General features: G+C 38.4%; 1 protein-coding gene across 5 annotated transcripts in view; it reads left to right on the top strand.

The window, feature by feature from the left end:
• Positions 1-19266, top strand: part of LPIN1 (lipin 1) — a 477940-nt gene that overhangs the window by 432741 nt on the left and 25933 nt on the right. For all 5 annotated transcript variants that reach the window (XM_053709668.1, XM_053709669.1, XM_053709670.1 and 2 more), the window contains 2 exons: positions 6086-6178; positions 8408-8487. In XM_053709668.1, coding sequence (XP_053565643.1) covers positions 6086-6178; positions 8408-8487 — 173 coding nt within the window. The remainder of the gene's footprint in view (positions 1-6085; positions 6179-8407; positions 8488-19266) is intronic.

The following is a 19266-nucleotide window of genomic DNA, read 5'->3' as shown; positions in this document are numbered from 1 at the left end:
ATCCATCTTCATCGTAAGTTGTATAAGATGTAGACAAATACAAAATGAATGCACCTCTAACAAAAAAAAACTTCATTGAATTATGTATGAACTCCAAATAAACAAACAATATTTGGCTCACAGTTTATGTTGTAAAGTCACAGCTTAGTACAAAGATATTTCCTTCCTTCCAGATTCAGAATCAAAAACATAGTGCAGGGAATGAAGCTTCTCAGAGAGCACTTGGAGAAATGTACTCAGTAAGACATGGTCCAAAATATTCAGTTTATTCTGATGAATTCACCCATGAATAAGATGACAATATTTTATATCTTCTTAAAAACAGCCTGAAAGTAAAAATGATCTGCACATTTCAACTGATCCACATTAAAAGTTTAAAAACCGTATTATTAATACTTAACATGAAGACAGATAGAAAATAGCCATAGAGAGCATCAGCTACACAGTGTATTGTGGCTCTATACTTTCAAAGAGTTACAGATACTAAATCATACCCCTCTCTTGATTGGTTGCTGGATTATCACTGCATGCTGAGAATTGTAGTTTTATGATTTGTATCTTTAAACAAAATCCTGAATATGCTAACCTACACATGAGAATTAGACTAGAGAAAAACACACCCCGGCAAATTGACTACAAACACCCCCAAAAACAAACAAAAAAAACCTGTCTCTAGATATTTAATAATCATTCTTACTTAATTCAATCAGAAGTTGGAAGAATGTCCTTGACTGAACTCAGATGCATTAAAATTAAGTTTAAAGTTTCTATTCCCTCTCGCTCTTTTGAATGAGTTTTTATAGCTTATTAGTCTTTATAATTAGCAATGCTTATCTTATTTTTCTCCAGCAAACTATTTTATTCCCCAGTATGCAAAATCCCTGTGTAAATCATGCGTTACAGGTATACTTTGAAGTTTGTTAGGACTAAAAAAAAAATAGTTAATTGAATATTTCCCTGAATTTAGCTGATTAGCGGATACTCCAATTAGACTGCTAATTAAAATGAAAAATTGTATTTTGCAAGTGATTTGTATTCATTTTATTAAGCCTGATGAAACAGCCACCGGTTGGCTGAGAAACGCGTTGCTGATTTTATTTGATTTATTGAAGTAAGTTTATTTTAACTTACCACTTGCTGTCAGTATACCATTTATTACCTTCACCATTTCACATGGTGCAAGAATCATTTTGGGACACAGTATCCAGATACATTCCACTGCTGTCGGAGCTGTACCGGAGGCCAGTCTGCCGGATGACTGTTTGATTCCAGCCTGCACTATTTGCACAAAGAGGGGTGCTTATCCTAATGTGAGTGTAACATTTCTTGTACATTTCTCACACAAGTATAAACAATACTGGGCTTTGTGGCACTTCTGTTTCCTTTCTTCTGCTTATCACTGGTTTAATGTGCAGAACATATGTGCATATGTCTTTTGCACCCTGATTTAAACATAGGGAGACCTGTCAGTGACTTGTTACATGCTACTATAGTTGTATTTAGCAATTTAATGCTCTTTATGTGAGAGTGCAGGGTTGAGTATTTGAGTATTTCTTGTTTGTATGTAATGCTCGGTAATAAAACAAGATGTCACATGCAGGAAAAAGCAAACCAGGTAGACAATGGGCTCCATGTATGAAGCAGCGAGAGTTGCTCCGGACCTCTTGTGGGGCTGTTTCGCATATGCAAGCCTGCTTTCCGCAATATAAGAAGCAGCGGTCATTAGACCTCTGCTTCTTACACCCTACGCCACCTATGAGGTGGCGAGGGAAAATCACTGAGAGCTCGCTCGCTCTCAGTGATTGACAGCCCCTTCAGTCGTGCGACTGAAGGGGCGGGCATTGCACACTGCGAGGAGTGTGCAATGATACATACGGGCTAGCAGACGAACAGATCCGCTGCCCGTATGTAGCGAAGGCGGGCGGACAGCTTCGCAAGCTATCCGCCCGCCTCTTAGTATATGAAGCCCAATGTTCTACGTTTATGAAAGTGAGAATAGATCAGTGCCTACAAAATTTGCACCAAATTAGATACTTGATTTAGGGCTCCTGTTTACATAATATCCATCTTCATCGTAAGTTGTATAAGATGTAGACAAATACAAAATGAATGCACCTCTAACAAAAAAAAACTTCATTGAATTATGTATGAACTCCAAATAAACAAACAATATTTGGCTCACAGTTTATGTTGTAAAGTCACAGCTTAGTACAAAGATATTTCCTTCCTTCCAGATTCAGAATCAAAAACATAGTGCAGGGAATGAAGCTTCTCAGAGAGCACTTGGAGAAATGTACTCAGTAAGACATGGTCCAAAATATTCAGTTTATTCTGATGAATTCACCCATGAATAAGATGACAATATTTCATATCTTCTTAAAAACAGCCTGAAAGTAAAAATGATCTGCACATTTCAACTGATCCACATTAAAAGTTTAAAAACCGTATTATTAATACTTAACATGAAGACAGATAGAAAATAGCCATAGAGAGCATCAGCTACACAGTGTATTGTGGCTCTATACTTTCAAAGAGTTACAGATACTAAATCATACCCCTCTCTTGATTGGTTGCTGGATTATCACTGCATGCTGAGAATTGTAGTTTTATGATTTGTATCTTTAAACAAAATCCTGAATATGCTAACCTACACATGAGAATTAGACTAGAGAAAAACACACCCTGGCAAATTGACTACAAACACCCCCAAAAACAAACAAAAAAAACCTGTCTCTAGATATTTAATAATCATTCTTACTTAATTCAATCAGAAGTTGGAAGAATGTCCTTGACTGAACTCAGATGCATTAAAATTAAGTTTAAAGTTTCTATTCCCTCTCGCTCTTTTGAATGAGTTTTTATAGCTTATTAGTCTTTATAATTAGCAGTGCTTATCTTATTTTTCTCCAGCAAACTATTTTATTCCCCAGTATGCAAAATCCCTGTGTAAATCATGCGTTTCAGGTATACTTTGAAGTTTGTTAGGACTAAAAAAAAAAATAGTTAATTGAATATTTCCCTGAATTTAGCTGATTAGCGGATACTCCAATTAGACTGCTAATTAAAATGAAAAATTGTATTTTGCTCATCTATTTAGCAAGTAAAGTGTAACTTGTATTCTTCTATATTGACTATGGTGTTTTATTTCTCCTTCTTATTTTTACTTCATTAGACTTGCTAGTCCATATTGATTGTAATTGCATGTAAAAAAGATAAATGAGTAAGCTAGAATAGTTATACTTACCTTGCTCTAAAAGATGTCCTTTCTTCGTTGGTAAGCACCAAAGGCACTCTGGCCTCAGGTGCGTTCTGCTGCATGACTGCCATTCTCATTTGGAGGGCAGAGCAAAGCTTGAAAATCAGATGTTTCTTCTAAACATTTCATAAGAAAACACAACTTTGTCGAATGATGTAAAAGACTTTTTGAGCTTAAAGGGATATGAAACCCAAAATGTTTCTTGAAAATAATGATTCAGATATAACATGAGATTTTTAACAACTTTCTAATTTACTTCTATTATCAACTTTTCTTTGGTCTCTTCGGTATATTTAGTTGAAAAGCAGGGACGTATGCTTAGGAGCCTTCTTATTTCTGGAACACCATATGGCAGAAGTTTTGCAAGAATGTTATCCATTTGCAAGAGCACTAGATGGGAGCACTATTTCATGTCATGTGGTGCCTACCTAGGTATCTCTTCAACACAGAATATCATGGGGAAAAAAGCACATTTGATAATAGAAGTAAATTGGAAACTTTTTTTTAAAATGGTGTGCTCTGTCTGAATCGCACAAGATCATTTTTGGTTTTCATATCCCTTTAAGAACAAGTACATTTTGTATTATACTTTTTGCATTAAGAGCTTGATCACAATTTATCGGTTATTGTTATTTATTTTATCGCTTATATGTGTAATATTTTATTATTTTATTGGTTATATTGTCAGTGGAATTTTCCATTAATCACAATCACAAAATGCCTTTGTCATTGATATTGCTCAAGCATAAAATTGTTATCTGACAAAAACAACAACAAATCTCGTGATATTGTATTGAAAATAAATACCCACAATAAAAGATAAACAACATGGAGGTTTCAAGATTTATCTGATTGAATGATCAGATTAAATCATCAGATATATTGACTGTATGTTGATGGTTCCCTTTTAATAGTGTTTAGTTATGCTAATAGTTGACATGCCTGCAATTAACCCGTTGTACTCCAAAACCATAGAGATACTGTATATGTGTATGTCTTTATAAGGGATTTAGACGTGGACATTATGGGTATTGTGGACATGTGTTTTTGTTGGATTATAGATTTCACTCATTAGTGTAAAAGTCCAAGCGATATAGAATAACTTCTGTGTTTTTAAATGTATAATGGTTTGTGGTATAAATAGAAGCAAGCAGCTTTAAAGGGACACTAACCCCCCCCCCCCCCAAAAAAAAAGTTATCAATAATCTCAAAATGAAAACATTTTATAGCAGTTTGTAATTTACATTCCGTTTCAAATTTCTACCATTTAGTAGTAATCATATTCTTAAAATTAGCAGATTTCCAAACCCACAGCCGGGTATGCGTTGATAACCCAGGTTATGAAAATGGTGGAAGATTGCCGCAATACGCATGCACTACCTCCCACCACCAGATATGCGCTGCCCTAGGCGAATACACAAATAACCCCGGTTCTGAAAATGGCGGAAGATTTCCGCAATGCGCATGCGCTAGCCTTCTGAACTGTCATCCTTTACGTCACTTGCGAGATTCCATTGATATTATGTGAGTAATCTCGGCATCAAGGGCTGGATATGCGCTTGCGTGAGGTTCACGATCGGAGTACGCATGCACAGTGGGAAAAAATTATTACATAATCATATGCATAAAATTGGCATCTGATTGGAGATTGCTTTTCCTCTTGTACAGCCCATATTTGAGGGTTGGATTGAGTGAGGTAATCATCGAAAATGAAAATGATATTTTAAAATGTATTGCTGCTTCGTTGGAGTGTAAAAGTAGGTGATTAATTATATGATACTGATTGCTATGTGAAATTTGTATTCCGGTTCTACAAAAAAAAAAATGTTTTGGAATCCTTTAACCAATCTATGCATGATTAAGGTCTGAAAGGCCCGAAACGTTGCATGTACTTCATCTTGTCCTAATAAAGGAATTATCTTAAGAATAAGATGCTGTGGACATTCTATATTGTTTGAGGTTATCTGCCAGAACCTCACAAAAATCCAGTCTGCACTGGCACACCTGCTGTATTATTGCTGGGAAGTTTTTCTATTACCTATTAGCGTAGAAGTGCTTATTGTTACTTTTTTACTTTAATACAGTAGATTAAGCAGCCAATGTTCGTATCTGTTTGGTGACATTGATTCCTGATCTAATTCGCTATTATGGGGGTAATTGCAGTCTGTTTTGCGCATGCACAAAACCAATGTTATATCCGATACATCTTTGGGTTAACTGTGGAAATCAATAAATAAAAAATGGCCCTAAAACGTGCCTATCATTATTGAGAATTTGGATGGTAATCAGTCAAAACATGCATTTTCCAGCATATCGATAATGAAACAAGTGCTTTGGATACACAAATGACAGATTGTGATCATGACGGCCTAAACAATGGGCCATCTTCAGCCATTAATATGCAAATCATTTTAAGATAATAGATTATGATCAACCAACCCTTCAAATATTTTGTTTAGAAACCATGTTGCCTTCTTTCTTTCATATGATTTGAAATTTTAAATATGTCTTGTGTACGTTTCATGTAACCTTGTATGTTATTCTATTTACTAACACATTCTTATTATTTTCTTTTCTCCCCCCTTTTTTTTATAACTGTTTTAAGTATTCTTGCTTTGATTACTTGTGTGCAATAGTAGATTCCATTAGATTTTGTTTTTCTAATCTCTGTGGCCCACAGACAGTATGTATGTTTCTCATTCATGTGCTTGCTTACCATTGTTTTGTTTTTTGTGTGTTATGTTTTGTTTCATGCCTTTTATTTCATTCATTTAGATTTTTTTTTCTTTTTGCTTTCTTTTGTTATTGTTGTCACTACATTTATCACAGGTTACTGTGGATTCTCTTATGAGAGACAAGATGCCCAAAAAGGGAGGGAGATGGTGGTTTTCGTGGCGAGGAAGAAATACAAATAGCAAAGTGGTAAGGAAAACCTGTTTATTATGGATTTAAATTGTAATATTTCATTCTATACACTTTTCAAAGAAAATTACTGTAGTTCAAAGGACATGAAACACCTCTTGCTTTTGTGTAAAGTGTGTGCTTGCGCCACGCTCCCTTGAAAAATGCTGCAAATCAAATTGCTGGTTTAAGCAATTTGCAGCATTTTGAAAACTAGGTTAGAGATTTTAATTTGTGGCCTCTCTAGGGAGTGTGGAACAAAGCACAATTGTTACACAAAAGCCAGAGGTGTTTAATGTCTCTAATAGCACTGTCCTTCATTCTCATTGGCTTTGCAAGGCCAATGTTATCATTTTCAGAAGCCATTTTTGTAGAATTCTATTGGTCTTCGATAGAGCTTCAACGATAAAGGACATACCCATTCTTTAGTATGACTTACTACAAGCAAATAAGCAGCACAGTCCAACAGCACTTAAAGGTACAGTAAAGTCAATATTAACCCCTTGCGCCATATGTACGTAGGGACTATGTCAAACATTTTTTTTACTCAGGGTACTGTGTTGACGTAGTACCTATGTCCATCACAAAGGCGCATGTTGCTGTTCCCACTATCAACTTGTACAGTGGGAACTGCAACCAGGGGGCAGAAGGCATCTGCCCTCATATATTATGGGAGCACTGATCGTGCTCCCTTACCATATGAAGCCAAATCGCCAATTGTTATAGAGTGTCACTCTCTGTAATGATCTTACATTGGTGCAGAGTGTGAGCTGTGGGGAGGGAGGCAGGAGGGCGGCCCAATGGAGGAGCAGAGGATATCAGGGGAGAGGGAGAGATGGGGCCAATACTACGTATAATGATTTTTAAGGAAGATGGACAAATCAATCCCTACATTACATAAAAAGGGATCTTGGGGGACGGTTGGGGGTACCTACGCTACAGAAGAAAAAGATATGAAATCTAAAATAATGAATAAATTAAAAATAAATTGGGTAGCAGTGAGGGGGGGGGGGGTTAAAGAGCTGTTTGGGAGATCAGGGAGGTGGGAGGGTGAGGAGGGATCCCTACACTATAAATATGTAAAAAAATAAAATATTAAAAAATAAATGAATAAATAAAAGCCCTAGACTGCATACTGGCACTGTCTGCCAGTACCTAAGATGGTGGTGAGCAGTGGGGGGAAGGGAAGAGAGCGGTTTGGGAGGGATCAGTTAGGGCTCAGGGAGTGAGAGGTGTCAGGTGAGAGTGCAATGCTTACACTTGAGCAAATATTAACCTTACAAGCTAACTGATTAACCCCTTCACTGCCAGGAATTTCAGAAGTATTGCGTGCAGCTGCAATTAGCGACCTTCTAATTGCCAAAAAACAATGGCAAAACCATGCATGTTTGCTGTTTCTGAATAAAGGGGACACCAGAGACACTTTTACAACTTTAACAACCATATGTCTTATGACTGCAGTAGTTGTGTGTGAGTAATTTCAGTGAGAAACCCAAAGTTTGCGGAAAAGTGAACTGTTTTTATTTCTCCATATGATTGTATTTGGCTGCCAAATAGTGGCATTAAATATACAAAATGGGCCTAGATCAAAACCTTGGGTTTTCTACTTTAAAAATATATATAGTTTTCATAAGTGCATAAGAAACAAAGGCTCTATTTTGTTTAAACTGAGTTATAGCAAAAATGCTAAAAATTCTCCTGTACTCGGGTCAAGTTTTTTCTCTGAAATTTCCGGCATGCAATTTTATGCAACTTTCTAATTTACTTCTTTTATCAACTTTGCTGCATTCTCTTAGCATACTCAGTAGAGCACACTTGTCTTTAGTACTGTATGGCAGCAGTGTGTGCAACAATGTATATCATTGCTACAGACATTGTTGCAAACATTGCATCTAGTTTTTAATTTATACAATTCCAGATATAACACGGTCTACTTTTATGCTATATTCAAAATGAGGCCAAAGTAGTGATCTAAAAAAAATGCTATGCTATAAGTACCTCATTTAACCTCACATAAAATAAATCGTAGTCGCACAAAACCATAAGCTTATTGTGCTCACTAAATCATTTCTGTTATACAGTATTATTCAGCACTGTTTTCTACATTTACTCATTCTGTTTACCTATTTCTAAGCTCTGTTTCAGCAATAAAACCTTAGCCATCTGGGATCTGCATATAAATGTATATAAAATGCATGCATGGTTTATGCGTTTCCTTAGTCTGGCCTAACATCCATCCTATTTTATTAGGAAGCCAAACCAGATATGGTATTGAATGGAAAAGGACAATACATCAGTGAACAGCCTGCAGGGACAAGCATTGAAAAAAGGTAAGCAATGAAATCATCTAATGCTTTGTTATAATGTCATAAAAGTAATATAAACAGTAGAAAGGAAATTGTAAAGCAACAAAAAGAACATTACATTCAAAATTGTTTAAGAAATGCTCTATTTTTTTCATATGAAAAGCAGCATTTAAAGGGACAGCAAAGAACGAAGTGAAAATGCTGTGTGATAGAGAAAATGTTATATTGTGTGTACTATTGCTTCTATATAACTTTAAATGTTATATGAAAAGGCATTAAGTGTATAGTTGAAGTCAGTTCCAGAGCAGCAATGCACTACTGGGAGCTAGTTAAACACATGTGGCGAGCCAATGACTAGAGGCATATGTATGTAGCTACCAATCACAAGCTAGCTCAGAGTAGTGCATTGCTGCTCTTGAGCCTACCTACTAGGTATGCTTTTCAACCAAGGATACCAATAGAACAAAGTACATTTTAAAATTAAAGCAGTGGTGGTTCCAGGGTGGGAGGGCAGGGGGCACAAAGCACACACAGTATTCTATTTTGCACCCCCACTGCACTGGAGGATGGTAAAAAGGATACCACTCCCTGACCCTGTCCTTTTAGGCAGTCTACGTACCTCAACTGCCCAACCACGCCCCTGGATCACCTAGCTGTGCCCTGAGAACACCTCTAACTGCCCTGACCCTGCTCACGTAACTATACTATCATTTTGCTACTGGGGAAAAGGGGGAGAGGAACTTGGCACCCTGACTTTAGAGTTGCTGATAGAATGTAACAATAATGGCTACAAAGTGTTAATGACATGAGAAAAGGGACTAAAATATATGACAAAGTCTGTAAGTGACCTAAGGGGATCAGAAGGTGTAACATTCTGCAAGTCTAAAAGCCACAATCCGCCCCCCCCTCCCCTGTATCAAGAAAAAAAAGAGGAATGCAGGGAGTAAACATCCTCTCCGTTAGATTTTGCTACCGTTAGAGTTTGCTACCGATGATAAAGTGCATGAGCAAACTACATCAGCACATTCCACAGATGTTTCAGGATCATCTGTGGAATGTGTTTGCACATGTTCAGTATCCCGGTAGCAAAATATTACAGAGTAGCAAAAAATGTTAGAAACACTGCCCTGAATGCCATAACCTTTTTGTTTCCCTATTTGTGATGGTGTGTTATTGTTAACCAACACAGCTGTGGGAGTTTTGTTAGTCAGGGAGCAATGAATCCTCTGGTATGCAACATGCGTTTCACCCTAATTTCATTATCACATTTTAGTGCTTTAATAGTGAAATAGCAAAATGCTGTAATGCACTAGAACATTTTACTATTGCACTTCAACGTGACTCTATGTATTTAACCCCTGCAAATAATGTAAACATATTTAAAGTCCACTTTGTAGTGGAAGTGCATTTCTGCTCAGAGATGGACATGGGCGGTGATCCAATCATAAGTAGAATATGTGTGTAGCCACCAATCATCTTGCTGTGTCCAGATGAGAAGCAGAAGTACATTACCGCTCTGGAGTGAACTTTAACTATGTTTTAATTAAAAGGGACACTGAACCCACACTTTTTCTTTCATGATTCAGATAGAGCATGCAATTTTAAGCAACTTTCTAATTTACTCCTATTATTAATTTTTCTTCGTTCTCTTGCTTTCTTTATTTGAAAAAGAAGGCATCTAAGCTAAGGAGCCAGCCAATTTTTAGTTCAGAACTCTGGACAGAACTTGTTTATTGGTGCTGTCCAATCAGCAAGGACAACCCAGGTTGTAAACCAAAAATGGGCCGGCTTCTAAACTTATTCTTGCTTTTCAAATGAAGATAGCAAGAGCATGAAGAAAAATATAACAGGAGTATATTAGACAGTTGCTTAAAATTGAATGCTCTATCTGAATCATGAAAGAAAAAAATTGGGTTCAGTGTCCCTTTAAGTACTGTAGCGCAATAGAGCTTTTTAGTATTGGAATATTAAGCCCTCACTAACTGTTTATTTTTTCATGTAAATAAATATTTAGTTGCTATTCTTTGAAATACACAATATAAATGTTTAATGTGCCATTAAATACAAATGAGACTTTCTTGGAATTAATGTACCTAAAAATGTTTTCACATAGTGAATTGTAAAGATGCCCATGTAACAGGAAGTAGCACAACATGTATTATTACGGTGTGGCTAATGTATGCAGGTAGAGCAAGTAAGGTTACCACCTTTTCTGGGAACACAAATATTAGCCATGCTTATTAGCATATATTTGCATAAATAATTATACAGCATAAGTCAGGAACCAAAGCTGCTAGGACTGATTTGAAAGGATCATTAGTCTAGAAGTAGACTTCAATACACATAGAAGTTTGACCATATTTCTATATTTAATCTATATTTTCAACTTTTGACCTGAACCTTGAAGATACAGGCCATGTTGGAAACATACCGGCTGGGTGGCAACCCTAAGAGCAAGCAGTGAATATAATTGTATTAGCAGTAGATTAAATTCAATATAATCACTGTATACTGCTGCTAGTGGTGTTCTTAAAGGGACACTAAACCCAATTTATTTATTTCTTGATTCAGGTAGATAATACAATTTTAAACAACATTCCAATTAACTTCTATTATGTAGTTTGCTTTATTCTTTAGATATCCTTTGTTGAAGAAATAGCAATGCACGTGGGTGATCCAATCACACAAGGCATCTATGTGCAGCCACCAATCAGCAGCTACTGAGCCTATCTAGATTTGCTTTTCAGCAAAGTATATCAAGAGAATGGAGCAAATTAGATAATAGAAGTAAATTAGAAAGTTGTTTAAAATTGCATGCTCTTTCCAAATCATGAAATAAAAATGTGGGTTTCATGTCCCTTTAATGCTTGGTCTAGATAAGAAATTACTATAGTAGTCTTCTTTATTGCCATTTAGCAATCCAACTCCATACAAAAATTACTTTGAAGGGACATAATAATTCAAAATTAAACTTTCATGGTTCAGATAAAGCATAAACTTTTAATAGACTTTTCAATTTAATTCTGTAATTAAATGTACTCTGTTCTATTGGTATCCCTGTGCCTTTTGTTATTGACCAGATATGTTCAGCTAGCTCCCAGGAGGGCATTGCTATTCTGAAGCTGATTTTACCAATGTGATTTAATCCCTTTGCAGGTGGTTAAACACAACTATATGCAAGCAATAGTGCGATAATAAGACGCCTTAACACATTAGATAACGTTCCACCTTTATGTTCATTTAAAGCAGGGATGGGGAACCTTGGCCCTCCAGTTGTTTCAGGACTACATTTTCTATGATGCTCAATTGGACTTCAAAGTGCCTAAGCATCATGGGTAATGTAGTTCTGAAACATCAGGAGTGCCAAGGTGATTTAAAGGAACATTACATTCAAAATGTAACACTATAAAATGTTTTTGGTTAAAGGTACTCAGGAAAGCAGCTGAGTTCACTATATTTAAAGTTTCAACAGGAAAAACCCTTTCAAAGGGGTGGGCTCTCTCACTGGGAGGATAATTTCAGCTGCTGCCTCTTACATTGTTTTTTTTATATAGTAAAAAACAAACAGCAGCACTCCACAAGAATAATAATTACCAGTTCTTTTATTGCAGCATAAGCACAACTGAAGCAGCGACGTTTCGGACTACATGTCCTTAATCATGCTATCATTTTTTTTTTTCTATTGGATATTGACATAGGGAATGTGCAGTGCCCTATTACAGCTTGCACCCAAGATATGAACAGTGAGTGCTGGACTGTCTTTAGATTTGGATTGTTTTTTTTATAGCTAGCACTTCAGCACAGTTTCAGCAGACAAAAATGGCTATTTCAAATGACAAAATAAAGGTAAATTGGCTATTTATAAACAATTTTATTGCACACCAGCAGGTAAAATGGATCATTGGGAACATTTACAGTACAATTTCCCTTTAAGGAAAAAAAACATACTATACATTCTGCTTTTTGTATGGTTACATTTATCTAACACTGAGATTGCTTAGATCAGAGCACAAGCTCATTTACATATGACTACCAAACTTTTCAAGGGGTGTATCCTCTTGTACAATTTTCTTATGACAGTGATGAAACATTTTGAGGTTGATTGATTTTCTTCTGAAATTTTCCATTAAAGTCTGCAGGTTTTTTTGTATAGAATTTAGTTGATATGTTTTTGTAAAGGATTGGAAATCAACCCCATTATTTTACACTGTAACGAGACAGAAAACACCTTGATATTTAAAATGTGTAGATATACATAATAGAATAATTTTTCAATATTGCAATATAGAGGTTTTTCTTCTGTTATGTGTGATCAGTCCACGGGTCATCATTACTTCTGGGATATTATCTGCTCCCCTACAGGAAGTGCAAGAGGATTCACCCAGCAGAGTTGCTATATAGCTCCTCCCCCCTACGTCACCTCCAGTCATTCTCTTGCACCCAAAGACTAGATAGGAGGTGTGAGAGGACTATGGTGATTATACTTAGTTTTTATAACTTCAATCAAAAGTTTGTTATTTTACAATAGCACCGGAGCGTGTTATTACTTCTCTGGCAGAGTTTGAAGAAGAATCTACCAGAGTTTTTCTTATGATTTTAACCGGAGTAGTTAAGATCATATTGCTGTTTCTCGGCCATCTGAGGGAGGTAAAAGCTTCAGATCAGGGGACAGCGGGCAGTTGAATCTGCATTGAGGTATGTAGCAGTTTTTATTTTCTGAATGGAATTGATGAGAAAATCCTGCCATACCGTTATAATGACATGTATGTATACTCTACACTTCAGTATTCTGGGGATGGTATTTCACCGGAATTACTCTGTAAAAGTACATTAAACCTTTTAATAGGTATTTAATTCATGTTAAACGTTTTTGCTGGAATGTAGAATCGTTTGCATTTCTGAGGTACTGAGTGAATAAATATTTGGGCATTATTTTTCCACTTGGCAGTTTGCTTGTTTTGATTATGACAGTTTCGTTTTCTCTCTCACTGCTGTGTGTGAGGGGGAGGGGCCGTTTTTGGCGCTCTTTGCTACGCATCAAAAAATTCCAGTCAGTTACTCTTGTATTTTCTGCATGATCCGGTTCATCTCTAACAGAACTCAGGGGTCTTCAAACTTCTTTGAAGGGAGGTAGATTCTCTCAGCAGAGCTGTGAGACTTATGTAGTGACTGTGTTTTAAAACGTTGCTCTGTGATTTTTATGTTTAAAATTTAATTTGTGTTACTTTACTAATGGGAACAAACCTTTGCTAACAAGTTGTGTTGTTTTTAAAGAGTGATGCTATAACTGTTTTTTTCAGTTCATTATTTCAACTGTCATTTAATCGTTTAGTGCTTCTTTGAGGCACAGTACGTTTTTGTTAAATAAGATTGTAACCAAGTTGCATGTTTATTGCTAGTGTGTTAAACATGTCTGATTCAGAGGAAGATACCTGTGTCATTTGTTCCAATGCCAAGGTGGAGCCCAATAGAAATTTATGTACTAACTGTATTGATGCTACTTTAAATAAAAGCCAATCTGTACAAATTGAACAAATTTCACCAAACAGCGAGGGGAGAGTTATGCCGTCTAACTCGCCTCACGTGTCAGTACCTGCGTCTCCCGCCCGGGAGGTGCGTGATATTATGGCGCCTAGTACATCTGGGCAGCCATTACAGATAACATTACAAGATATGGCTACTGTTATGACTGAAGTTTTGGCTAAGTTACCAGAACTAAGAGACAAGCGTGATCACTCTGGGGTGAGAACAGAGTGCGCTGATAATTCTAGGGCCATGTCTGATACTGCGTCACAGCTTGCAGAGCATGAGGACGGAGAGCTTCATTCTGTAGGTGACGGTTCTGATCCAAGCAGATTGGATTCAGATATTTCAAATTTTAAATTTAAATTGGAAAACCTCCGTGTATTACTAGGGGAGGTCTTAGCGGCTCTTAACGATTGTAACACTGTTGCAATACCAGAGAAAATGTGTAGGTTGGATAAATACTTTGCGGTACCGGCGAGTACTGACGTTTTTCCTATACCTAAGAGATTAACTGAAATTGTTACTAAGGAGTGGGATAGACCCGGTGTGCCGTTCTCACCCCCTCCAATATTTAGAAAGATGTTTCCAATAGACGCCACCACACGGGACTTATGGCAAACGGTCCCTAAGGTGGAGGGAGCAGTTTCTACTTTAGCTAAGCGCACCACTATCCCGGTGGAGGATAGCTGTGCTTTTTCAGATCCTATGGATAAAAAATTAGAGGGTTACCTTAAGAAAATGTTTGTTCAACAAGGTTTTATATTGCAACCCCTTGCATGCATCGCGCCGATTACGGCTGCGGCAGCATTTTGGATTGAGTCTCTGGAAGAGAACCTTAGTTCCGCTACGCTGGACGACATTACGGACAGGCTTAGAGTCCTTAAACTAGCTAATTCATTCATTTCGGAGGCCGTAGTACATTTAACCAAACTTACGGCTAAGAATTCAGGATTCGCCATTCAGGCACGTAGGGCGCTGTGGCTAAAATCCTGGTCGGCTGATGTAACTTCTAAGTCCAAATTACTTAATATATCTTTCAAGGGGCAAACTTTATTTGGGCCCGGTTTGAAAGAAATTATCGCTGACATTACAGGAGGTAAGGGCCACGCTCTACCTCAAGACAAAGCCAAAGCTAAGGCTAGACAGTCTAATTTTCGTCCCTTTCGGAATTTCAAAGCAGGTGCAGCATCAACTTCCACTGCACCAAAACAGGAAGGAGCTGTTGCTCGTTACAGACAAGGCTGGAAACCTAACCAGTCCTGGAATAAGGGCAAGCAGGCCAGAAAACCTGCTGCTGCCCCTAAGACAGCATGAACCGAGGGCCCCCGATCCGGGACCGGATCTAGTGGGGGGCAGACTCTCTCTCTTCGCCCAGGCTTGGGCAAGAGATGTCCAGGATCCCTGGGCGCTAGAGATCATATCTCAGGGATACCTTCTAGACTTCAAATTATCTCCCCCAAGAGGGAGATTTCATCTGTCAAGGTTGTCAACAAACCAAATAAAGAAAGACGCGTTTCTACGCTGTGTACAAGATCTATTATTAATGGGAGTGATCCATCCGGTTCCGCGGTCGGAACAAGGACAAGGGTTTTACTCAAACCTGTTTGTGGTTCCCAAAAAAGAGGGAACTTTCAGGCCAATCTTGGATTTAAAGATCCTAAACAAATTCCTAAGAGTTCCATCGTTCAAAATGGAAACTATTCGGACAATCTTACCCATGATCCAAAAGGGTCAGTACATGACCACAGTGGATTTAAAGGATGCTTACCTTCACATACCGATTCACAAAGATCATTACCGGTATCTAAGGTTTGCCTTCTTAGACAGGCATTACCAGTTTGTAGCCCTTCCATTCGGATTGGCTACGGCTCCAAGAATCTTCACAAAGGTTCTGGGTGCCCTTCTAGCGGTTCTGAGACCGCGAGGAATTTCGGTAGCTCCGTACCTAGACGACATTCTGATACAAGCTTCAAGCTTTCAAACTGCCAAGTCTCATACAGAGTTAGTTCTGGCATTTCTAAGGTCGCATGGATGGAAAGTGAACGAAAAGAAGAGTTTTCTCTTGCCTCTCACAAGAGTTCCATTCTTGGGGACTCTTATAGATTCTGTAGAAATGAAGATTTATCTGACAGAAGACAGATTAACAAAGCTTCTAAATGCATGCCGTGTCCTTCATTCCATTCAACTCCCGTCAGTAGCTCAATGCATGGAGGTGATCGGCTTAATGGTAGCAGCAATGGACATAGTACCCTTTGCACGCCTACATCTCAGACCGCTGCAATTGTGCATGCTGAGTCAGTGGAATGGGGATTACTCAGATTTGTCCCCCACTCTGAATCTGGATCAAGAGACCAGAAACTCTCTTCTATGGTGGCTTTCTCGGCCACATCTGTCCAGGGGGATGCCGTTCAGCAGGCCGGACTGGACAATTGTAACAACAGACGCCAGCCTTCTAGGTTGGGGCGCTGTCTGGAATTCTCTGAAGGCTCAGGGACTATGGAGTCAGGAGGAAAGTCTCCTGCCAATAAACATTCTGGAATTGAGAGCAGTTCTCAATGCCCTTCTAGCTTGGCCCCAGTTAAAGACTCGGGGGTTCATCAGGTTTCAGTCGGACAACATCACGACTGTAGCTTACATCAACCATCAGGGAGGGACAAGAAGCTCCCTAGCAATGATAGAAGTATCAAAGATAATTCGCTGGGCAGAGTCTCACTCTTGCCACCTGTCAGCAATCCACATCCCGGGAGTGGAGAACTGGGAGGCGGATTTCTTGAGTCGCCAGACTCTTCATCCGGGGGAGTGGGAACTTCATCCGGAGGTCTTTGCCCAAATACTTCGACGTTGGGGCAAACCAGAGATAGATCTCATGGCGTCTCGCCAGAACGCCAAACTTCCTCGCTACGGATCCAGATCCAGGGATCCGGGAGCGGTTCTGATAGATGCTTTGACAGCACCTTGGAACTTCAGGATGGCTTATGTGTTTCCACCCTTCCCGCTGCTTCCTCGATTGATTGCCAAGATCAAACAGGAGAGAGCATCAGTGATTCTAATAGCGCCTGCATGGCCGCGCAGGACTTGGTATGCAGATCTAGTGGACATGTCATCCTGTCCGCCTTGGTCTCTACCTCTAAGACAGGACCTTCTGATTCAGGGTCCATTCAAACATCAAAGTCTAACTTCTCTGAAGCTGACTGCTTGGAAATTGAACGCTTGATTTTATCAAAACGTGGTTTTTCTGAGTCGGTTATTGATACCCTGATACAGGCTAGGAAGCCTGTTACCAGAAAGATTTACCATAAAATATGGCGTAAATACCTATACTGGTGTGAATCCAAAGATTACTCCTGGAGTAAGGTTAGGATTCCTAGGATATTGTCTTTTCTACAAGAAGGTTTAGAAAAGGGTTTATCGGCTAGCTCATTAAAGGGACAGATCTCAGCTCTGTCCATTTTGTTACACAGGCGTCTGTCAGAAAATTCAGACATCCAGGCCTTTTGTCAGGCTTTAGCTAGGATCAAGCCTGTGTTTAAAACTGTTGCTCCGCCATGGAGTTTAAACTTAGTTCTTAACGTTTTACAGGGTGTTCCGTTTGAACCCCTTCATTCCATTGATATAAAATTGTTATCTTGGAAAGTTCTATTTTTAATGGCTATTTCCTCGGCTCGAAGAGTCTCTGAGTTATCAGCCCTACATTGTGATTCTCCTTATCTGATCTTTCACTCAGACAAGGTAGTTCTGCGTACTAAACCTGGGTTCTTACCTAAGGTTGTCTCTAACAGGAATATCAATCAAGAGATTGTTGTTCCATCCTTGTGTCCAAATCCTTCTTCAAAGAAGGAACGTCTTCTACACAATCTGGATGTAGTTCGTGCCCTCAAGTTCTACTTGCAGGCAACTAAAGATTTTCGCCAAACTTCTTCCCTGTTTGTCGTTTATTCTGGACAGAGGAGAGGTCAAAAAGCTTCTGCTACCTCTCTCTCTTTTTGGCTTCGTAGCATAATACGTTTAGCCTATGAGACTGCTGGACAGCAGCCTCCTGAAAGAATTACAGCTCATTCCACTAGAGCTGTGGCTTCCACTTGGGCCTTTAAGAATGAGGCCTCTGTTGAACAGATTTGCAAGGCTGCAACTTGGTCTTCGCTTCATACTTTTTCCAAATTTTACAAATTTGACACTTTTGCTTCTTCGGAGGCTATTTTTGGGAGAAAGGTTCTTCAGGCAGTGGTTCCTTCTGTATAATGAGCCTGCCTATCCCTCCCGTCATCCGTGTACTTTTGCTTTGGTATTGGTATCCCAGAAGTAATGATGACCCGTGGACTGATCACACATAACAGAAGAAAACATAATTTATGCTTACCTGATAAATTCCTTTCTTCTGTTGTGTGATCAGTCCACGGCCCGCCCTGTTTTTTAAGGCAGGTAAATATTTTTTAAATTATAATTCAGTCACCACTACACCCTTGGCTTCTCCTTTCTCGTTGGTCTTTGGTCGAATGACTGGAGGTGACGTAGGGGGGAGGAGCTATATAGCAACTCTGCTGGGTGAATCCTCTTGCACTTCCTGTAGGGGAGCAGATAATATCCCAGAAGTAATGATGACCCGTGGACTGATCACACAACAGAAGAAAGGAATTTATCAGGTAAGCATAAATTATGTTTTTTTGGCCCTTTTCATGCCATTTTTAGTTATGGAAATTGAGGATTTTCTAATTCTTAGAACTTGAAATGCACCCAGCTGACTATTTAAGGCTAACTGTGCTACATGTTTTTTGCTAATTGGCTTTATTTGGTTAACAACAGCAAAACAATGCATTTTGTACTAACTTTAATGACTGTGGCTCGCCTTGTTGTATGGAGTCTGAAGGCCAGATTTACAAATGGGGGGTTAAGTTTCGCTCTTGTAAAACAAATCCAGTATAAAGGATGAAAAAGTTGTTTAGAAATGTTTACTGATCCTTTAAATTCTGATACATGTAAAGAAAATTCTGGATATAGGAAACAGAGGGCGCTTCATGTGCATATCAATATGTTATTGCAAATCAGGCAATATGAAATCACAGGGTACTCACACAGTGTAGCAGCACCTTGATGTGCTGATAGACTCTCAGTGCTCCTTAATTAAACCTTATGTCTGTATAATACAAATAGATCCCAAACCAACCATTTCATAGGCCAATTAATATCACGTGATTGCTACTAATGTTTTGTTTCTTTACTTAATTCATTTAATTATTCCACCATTATCGAACATAGTTTGCATGTTGTCATGTGTATCCA

Source organism: Bombina bombina, chromosome 4 (genome assembly GCF_027579735.1).
Source record: "Bombina bombina isolate aBomBom1 chromosome 4, aBomBom1.pri, whole genome shotgun sequence".
NCBI lineage: Eukaryota > Metazoa > Chordata > Amphibia > Anura > Bombinatoridae > Bombina > Bombina bombina.
This window is presented reverse-complemented; position numbering and strand designations above follow the sequence as displayed.